Here is an 8,466-nt window from a genome sequence, read left to right as displayed (position 1 = left end):
TGGTAGACCAAGTGAAGTGACCAATGCTCATGTTCAAAGCATAATGAGATTGCCAGTCATCACAGGAACAGATCCAGCTAGAATTTGTGAATTCTAAGAGAAGCTAGTAACTAACATCCAGACGCTAGAAAGCATGGGAAAAGAGACTGAAATTAGAGGGTATGTTAGACTTACTCTAGACAAATTACCGGGCATCAGAGCGGACCCTGTGAGGTGAGATGATGATTGGCAGGAGTGGGGGTTTCCACAGTTGGTAGAATCTTTGAGGAAGTGGTGTGAGAGAAACCCAGTGCCCCTCAACATCCATAGGGGTGGGAACTTTGGCAGGCATGACAAGGGAGGTGATCGGACATTTCAGACAAAACAAGAGGATTGGAAACCCAAGCCCTGTGTTTACTGTAAGGCAGAACACAAATCACTTGATTGTGAGAAGATCAAAGAGGTAGCTGATAGAAGAAAGTATTTGAGTACCAATAAGTTATGCTTCAACTGTACTGGAACAAAGCATCGAGCTACTGAATGTCTATGCAAGACTTGTTGCGAGAGGTGCAATGGCAAACATCACACCTCAATTTGTGACAAGAACGCTAACCAGTTGATGTTAGCAACAGGGGAGGGCTTAGAAGTGTATCCAGTTGTTGTGGTAGAAGTAGAGGGAATTGTGTAGAGCTCTATTGGACACTGGTGCAAATAGCTCATATGCATCAGCTACATTGATTGAGCGACTTAACTGACAACCTGATCACAAGGAGTACAAGAAGATCGAAATGATGACAGCAACAAGCCAGAAGATAGAAATGTACAAGGTGCAAATTTCTAACATCAAGGGAGACTTCAGCCTGCCTGCTACCCTGAGTAAAGTTGACAAGGGTCTCCTGCTGACAGTTCCCAACCCACGATATACAGAAGTAATCTCGCAGCATCAACCTCTCAGGGGTGTAACTATGGATGACGAGGATACAAAGCAGGAGCTGCCAATTCATGTGATCCTGGGTGCCAGTGAATATGCGAAGCAAAAGACAAGCACAGTGCCGAGTAGGGAAGCCAGGTGAACCAGTAGCAGAGCTCACGTCCTTTGGTTCAACCATTATGTCCCCAGGTGCAGAGACCAATCTGAATAGTGTATACCTAACCAGAAGTTCTTTAGCAGATTATGAGCAATTGTGTAGTCTTGATGTGTTAGGTCTAGAAGATAAACCGGCAGGCGATCAGCAGGCAGTATACAGTGAATTCCAAGAGCAGCTTGTCCATCATCCAGAGGGTTGGTATGAGACTGGCCTCTTGTGAAAAGCTGGCCACCCACCCCTTCCTAACAACCGAAATGGAAGTCTCTGCTGTCTAGCTAATCTGGTGAAGAAACTGGAGAAAGAACCTGGCCACCTGGATGAGTATGATAGGATAGTACAAGACCAACTTGAGCAAGCGATTGTAAAAAGAGTGAATGGTGAGCCACAGGAAGAAAGAGAGTTCTATCTACCCAACAAGTTAGTGATAAGGGAAGCAGCAGAGAGCACAAAGATGCGAATAGTGTTTGACGCATCAGCTAAAGCAAGTCAGACAAGTCCCTCATTGAATGATTGTCTAGAGACTGGGCCTCCACTCCAAAACTTACTGTGGAGTGTGCTAGTGTGAAACCGTTTCAAACCAGTAGCGCTTTGTGGTGATCTCAAGCAGGCGTTCCTACAAGTACGCATTCGAATGGAAGACCAAGATGCCTTGAGATTTTACTGGATCAAGAACAGAGATGTGTCAAATGTGGAAGTATTGCAATTTACCCGTGCATTGTTTGGCCTCGTACAGTCACCGAGGAGGGACACTGCAACATCACCTGGAAAGCCTAAAAGAAAGGTACCCAAAAGTGGAGGAAATCAAAAGGAGCGTGTACATAGATGATTTGATTACCGGTGGGGTAACAAAGGACAAGGTGCGTGACCTAAAACAAACGGCCATTGCAGTGTTTGGAGAACCCCAGTTCGATCTACACAAATGGCATTCAAACAAGCCTGAGTTGGAAACGAGCGAGGAACCGAACACAGAAGGTGAGAAACAAAGCTATGCCAAAGAGCAACTGGGAGTTAAATCCGGCGAGTCCAGGATGTTGGGACTGCCCTGGAACAAACCAGAAGATACCATCGCAGTAACGTTTTCACAAGCACCCCCAGAAGTGACCAAGAGGGAGATGCTGCGGTCTCCCGCTTTGGTGTACGACCCTCTTGGTCTAGCATCACCTATATCCCTCATGGGGAAGTTCTTATATCAAGAAGTTTGTGACCAACATCTCCCATGGGATGAAAGTGTACCCGAAAGTATTAGAAGACAGTGGGACAAATTCCAGGAAAACCTTCCAGACCACCTTCAATTCCCGTGCAGTTTGGCAGGCCATCAAGAAACTATTGAAGCAATCGACCTGCACACATTTGGAGACACAAGTGGGAAAGGATCAGCTGCTGCTGTGTATGCGGTGGTTCACCAAGCTTCAGGCATCAACAGAGGATTACTGGCAGCAAAATCGCGACTGGCAAAAAAGGGGCTCACTATTCCTCGGCTGGAACTAGTGTTAGCACACATGGCGGCAAACCTCGCAGAGAACATTAAGAACACTCTGGAAGGACAACCAGTTCGATCGGTCCATGGATGGCTCGACAGTACAGTGGCCCTTCATTGGATTAGAGGGGAAGGGAGTGCCTACAAGCAATTCATAGCCAACCGAGTAAGCAAGATACGCGATAAAGATTTTATTCAATGGAGACACGGTACCGACCAGAATCCCGCTGACGTGGGAAGTAGAGGCTGTCAAGCAGATAAGCTGAGTGAGCTGTGGTTAAAGGGTCCAGAATGGTTGACAGAGCCCGATCATTGGCCAGATGATATACTTACAGAACCAAACAAAGAAACTGAAGCAGAGGCCAAACTCACAAAAGAGATCTTCGCCACTGCTATGAAGACCAAGGACGACCTTGATGAAGTTTTGGAGAAGCACAGTTTCTGGAAAACAGTGCGAGTGACAGCCTGGATAAGAAGATTCCTAAACAACTGCAAACTGAAGAAAGCGGTACGACTCAGTGGTCCTCTAACTACAGCTGAGACAGACAAGCAAGTACAGTGGTGGATAAAGAGAGCCCAAAGAAGCTGCGGTGTGACGGAAAAGTTCAACGAGGACAAGTTGACACTTAACCTGCAGAAGAACAGCAAGGGGTTGTAGAGTGCTGCGGCAGAATACAAGAAAGCTACCCAATTTACCTACTGCCAAGTGTCCTGTTGACAGAGAAAATGGTCCATGATGCACATGTTCTAAGCCTTCACGGGGAGTGGGTCTCACCGTGAGGTTAATCCGCCAAGAGTACTGGGTGCGTCGCCTAAGGCAGCTCGCCAAGGTCATCAGAGCTTGCTATGGTTGCAAAAATTTCAAGTCACCACTTTCGTGAACCCGCCCACAGCGAGTTTGCCAACTGACAGAACAGTAGGATCAGTCCCATTTGAAGTGGTGGGTGTGGATTTTGCGGGCCCAATTGCATACAAGCTTTCACCAAAGAAGGAAGGGAAGGCTTATATCTTGTTGTTTGCATGTAGTCTAACACGATCTGTCCACCTGGAGTTGCTCCCAAACCAAATGGCTGAGGAGTTCATCAGGAGTCTTAAAAAGTTCATCGTATGGAGGGGAAGGCCCAAGAAAATTTACTCTGATAATGGAAAGAGTTTCACGGCTGCAGCGACATGGTTGAGTAAAGTGATGAAAGCAGAGCAGCTGCAGAACCACCTCGCCCACCAGGGTATAAAGTGGCAGTTCAATCTAAGTCGTACACCCTGGTGGGGTGGGCAATTTGAAAGGCTCGTGGGCCTTGTTAAATGGGCATTGTTCAAAGGCATTGGACAAGCTTGCCTCCTTTGGAATGAGCTCGAAGAAGTACTGCTCGATGTGGAAGTAACCCTCAACAATCGTCCACTGCGCTATGTGGAGGATGATGTACAGTTACCTATTTTGACACCTAGTGCCATGATGTTTGGTCAACCCAAGCTTATTCCAGATGAAGACCTAGACGAAGAGGATTCCGATATGAAGAAGAGAGCAAAATACCTGCGACGTTGCAAAGATGTTCTATGGAGTCGTTGGACTGGGGAGTATCTCAAGTCGTTGAGGGAAAGACACAACCTAAAGCACAAAACCAAGGAGATGGCCGTTCAGCAGGGGGACGTGGTGCTTATTCAGAGCCCTGAGCAAAACAGGGGGAAGTGGAACATTGGCATTGTGGACAAGCTCATTAAGGGCAGAGATGGTGTTGTACAAGTCATTAGACTGAGAGCCGGAAAGTCTTACCTTGAGCATGCAATCCAGCACCTCTACCCAATGGAGCTTTCCTGTGACCGACAGCAAGAAGATGAGGAGGAACGGGAAGAAGCATCTCAAATGAATCCATGTGCTCAGGAATTTCATCCTCAGAGGAGGGCTGCTATCGCAGCCACTGATAATATCTGTTGCCTTGCAGGTCTTGGAGGTAGCTGAATACTGAACTTCAAACATTGAACATTGTTAACTGAACACTTATAAGTGAACCACAGGCAGCCCAAGCTCTCTCTATGAACCACACAAGCAACACAACATGGCATCGAATTATAAGAGTTTATATGGGATTTTCTACAAGATATCCATGGAGGTAGTTAAAAGTGAAAATTCTCACTAAAAATGGCTGACCTTATTCCAGATGTGTGTTGTTTGCTCCTGGTGTGGTTATTTTACTGATTGAACTTGATTTAAGCGACTTTTCTGAATTCCGATTTTCCCTCTATAAAGAGAGGACAAGGTGAAACACCTCAGTCGGTACAGCCTGCCGAACGAAGTCACAAATCCCAGGCTAAAATGTACCCACGGCCATAAATCTACCGCAGAATTCAAGGGCAAAGGTTGATCTTTCATTTCAATCCTCTAGCCACACAATTGCAGCCCTGCGAGCGACGCCATGCGGCCCTTCGTGTCTCCAGTGAAACGATAAAACTATGGAAGAGCTCCGTGTAGTTTGATTCGCAACCCAACGACCGTTGAAATCGGCTTGGTAACCTCGTCATGTTGGCAAACCAAGACTCGCGGGGGTACTAGACCGCAATTTGTCAACTAAACTTCTTGTAATCCCCTCAGGTCGAATTTACAATGCAAAATAAAAATCGTACAGAACGCTTTTGCAAAATGGCTTCAAAACCAAAGAAACTTAAGATCAACGGCGAAAGCTCCGTAGAAACTGAGGAGATACAATCATTTTTGAAGTGGAAGTGGTGGTAAGTTTTCTTCTTTATGCACCTTTGATTTGTTTGTATAAAATATTCCCGAGCTGATAAACTAAATTTGCTTCTCTTAAGGTATTGTGGAATTACGAATATTGTGAGGAAACTGTAATGGAAGCCAGCAAAATTTTGTCTAGAGCATACGAAGAGAAAGAAATTGCCGTAAGCAAATTGAACTCTCTTTTGCTCGGGAGAATTCTGAACGAATTATGGGGAGATGAAGTTAAATTGGTGAGGCGAGGACCAAGTAATTCAAAGGTGCGTAAACGTGAAAACTTACCATGACTTCCACTTCAAAAATGATCTCAGTTTACGGAGCTTTCGCCGTTGATCTTACGTTTGACAAATTTGACAAATTGCGGTCTAGTACCCCCGCGAGTCTTGGTTTGCTAACATGACGAGGCTACCAAGCCGATTTCAACAGTCGTTATGTCACGGATCAAACGACACAGAGCTCTTCCATAGTTTTATCGTTTCACTGGGGACACGAAGAGCCGCCTGGCGTCGCTTGCAGGGCTGCAATTGTGTGGCTAGAGGATTGAAATGAAAGATCAACCTTTGCCCTTGAACTCTGCGGTGAATTTGTGGCCGTGGCCACATTTTAGCCTGGGATTTGTGACTTCGTTCGGCAGGCTGTACCGACTGAGGTGTTTCGCCTTGTCCTCTCTTTATAAAGGGAAAATCGGAATTCAAAAAAGTTGTTTAAATCAAGTTCAATCGGTAAAATAACCACACCAGGAGCAAACAACACATGTATGGAACAAGGTAAGCCATTTTTATTGAGAATCTTCACTTTTAACTACCTCCAAGGATATCTTGTAGAAAATCCCATATAAACCCTTATAATTCGATGCCATATTGTGTTGCTTGTGTGGTTCATACAGAGAGCTTGGACTGCCTGTGAGTGAACATTGACCACTGTACACAAATCTATTGAAGTATTTGATCTGACTTCTTAGATCAAATAGGGGAGAGTGTTGAGATTCGAGTTATGCAAATGTAATTGTATCACTTTAGACTTGGTTTAAGCAAATGTTGTAAGATTAGTCAGGCGTCACCAGCCCACGCACGGTTGGGACTGGGAACTGTTTTCAAAATATTATGGGATGTGTCGTGTTGAGAAGAGCACATGGCGAGTGAGATCGATTGAGTTCCGTCATCTGTATCGGTGAGTTTAGGCCCACTTTAGACGCCGAACTTTTCATGAGCCGAACCTAATACGTTGAATTAAGTACATGAAAAGTTCGGCGTCTGAATCAGTTAAGGTTACAGTATACCTTCAGGGGTGTCTCGCGCGCAAGCGATGTAACGCGTGCAGTTTAAGCTGTAGATACCTAAACCCCTACATCAAATTAAAGCTTATGGAGCTGGCTATCAAACTATACCAAGAATTTTGAAAGAAAATGAATTGTCGAATTTTTCACGACCACTAAATGTGAGCGCCCGAATCACCTTTCGAAAGCTACAAGTCAAAGCGAATTTCGTTTTTCGCCAATTTAATTTTTTCCTCGGTTTCAGGGTCCAAAGCGCTTAAAAAACGTGTCTGCGTTTTGGCATATTCGATTGCAGTAAAAAGTTACAGAACATTTTCAAAATAGGATTAACAAAATGTGGAGTGATCGTACAAAAATCGCTCTCGAAGAAAAAGTATTTCGAAATTAACAATTCCCAGACACGCTTTTGTAGTTTATATGTTAAACTAGCCACTGTCCAAATTTAAGAGCAATTGAACAAATTCACTTTGAGTTATAACTCTTTAAAGTGTCTGCTTCAAGTGAAAAAATTTATTCGAGAAAACAGCGCTAAGAAAAATTTTCTGCTTCGCAAACTCTGCCCAAACGTCTTCAACTGGGTTCTCAGATAACTAAGCCAATCAGTACAGGGAAACGTTACTACCGTTAACCTCCTGGTGAAATTTACACGCAAATCTCTAAAAAACTCTTGTGTTTCGCAATGCGCTCAAGGAACCAAAGGCAGAGGGATAATTTTTCTGTAGCTCGGTTTTTCTTGAAGTTGGTCTGGCAAAATGGGGAAGACTAAAAAGGATACGAACGCTAGAGTGGCTGACCGAAGGAAACAAACAAAAGACAGCGCGGAGAGCAACTGTGTGTGGGCAACTGTGCATGGATAATATTTCAAATGGTCGCAATGAGTCCGATGATTCGTCGATATCGGACTCATCAGAAGAGTCTCTGTCAGCATCCCTGTTATTGCCGTCAAGTTCCGAAATTTTTACAGAACCTTTCTTTTCTCTTACCCGGAATATTTGCCCACCTTATACGATAACTATAGCTTCATCCGCGTGGCGAACTTTCACTTCTTCACTCACTGATGTATTTTCATTCGTTCTTCGCTGTTTTCGCTTTTTCAAACTGGTCCATGGTTTAAACGTGGTCTATGTTTACTTATAACTTAATAGAGACACGCCTAATATCAAAAATGCTGGGTAGTCAGAACAACAATGCAGATCAACTGAGTAGTCAATTCGTGACATCCATATAGGTAATTCTCGCGAAAATCGTCTCGGTTGATTGCATACGCGCCATAGGGCTGTCAATCAAGAGGTAAACTTTTACTTCCGGTGAAAACGTAAAACCGCCATTTCTCCGCCAATATTTAGCCTTTTTCAAAATTTTTTTTCAAAAATTAGAGATTATTCTTCGACCACTATTTTGACCTAAAAATCCAAATTTGAAGAAAATTGTCGACCCAAAGGTATACTGTAACCTTAAGAACGGCTATTTGAATTGGGACCGGCTCAGCCATTCATCCCGCCTGGCTCAGCCGGGAATTTCGCCTTTGGAATGGCTTTGATTCAGATGCCGAACTTTTCATGTGCCGAACCTGATGCATAAATTATGATAACGTATTGTAAAAGCAGTTTCTCGAAGAGAGCATGCGTCATAAAGCGTGTTTATTACCATCATAGCGACTTGGAGAGCTACACTCGCGGATAACAGCGAAGACATGTTTAGTTCCTGCTTCACTAACACGAAGTATGTTTGTATTGAATGTCGCATGTCGATCTGTAACAAGTGTTCTATTTTCAAAAACAATGAAGATACTGTTGGCTGGACGGGAGGAAGATCTGTTGGGCATTGTGAACCGTGCTTCAAGGCTAAGAAGTTGCTGGAAGAGAATTGTGATGGCAGAAAACGAAGAATGGCAAATAATGGGCGAGACAAGACCAAC

General features: G+C 44.3%; 2 protein-coding genes and 1 pseudogene across 2 annotated transcripts; 2 read left to right on the top strand and 1 right to left on the bottom strand.

The window, feature by feature from the left end:
* Positions 1-3,259, bottom strand: part of LOC110054509 (uncharacterized) — a 13,271-nt pseudogene extending 10,012 nt beyond the window's left edge.
* On the top strand, positions 1,745-3,202 carry LOC149111076 (uncharacterized). The gene has a single exon (XM_089292370.1). The coding sequence runs from the start codon at positions 1,745-1,747 to the stop codon at positions 3,200-3,202; it is 1,458 nt and encodes a 485-aa protein (XP_089148496.1).
* On the top strand, positions 3,231-4,501 carry LOC149111075 (uncharacterized). Its single transcript, XM_089292368.1, has one exon. It carries the CDS (start codon positions 3,611-3,613, stop codon positions 4,499-4,501), a length of 891 nt encoding a protein of 296 aa, XP_089148494.1. The 5' UTR covers positions 3,231-3,610.
* The last annotated feature ends 3,965 nt before the right edge of the window (positions 4,502-8,466 follow it).

The sequence above is a fragment of the Orbicella faveolata genome, unplaced genomic scaffold (genome assembly GCF_042242905.1).
Source record: "Orbicella faveolata isolate gen_17 unplaced genomic scaffold, um_ofav_v1 contig_24, whole genome shotgun sequence".
Lineage (NCBI taxonomy): Eukaryota > Metazoa > Cnidaria > Anthozoa > Scleractinia > Merulinidae > Orbicella > Orbicella faveolata.
This window is presented reverse-complemented; position numbering and strand designations above follow the sequence as displayed.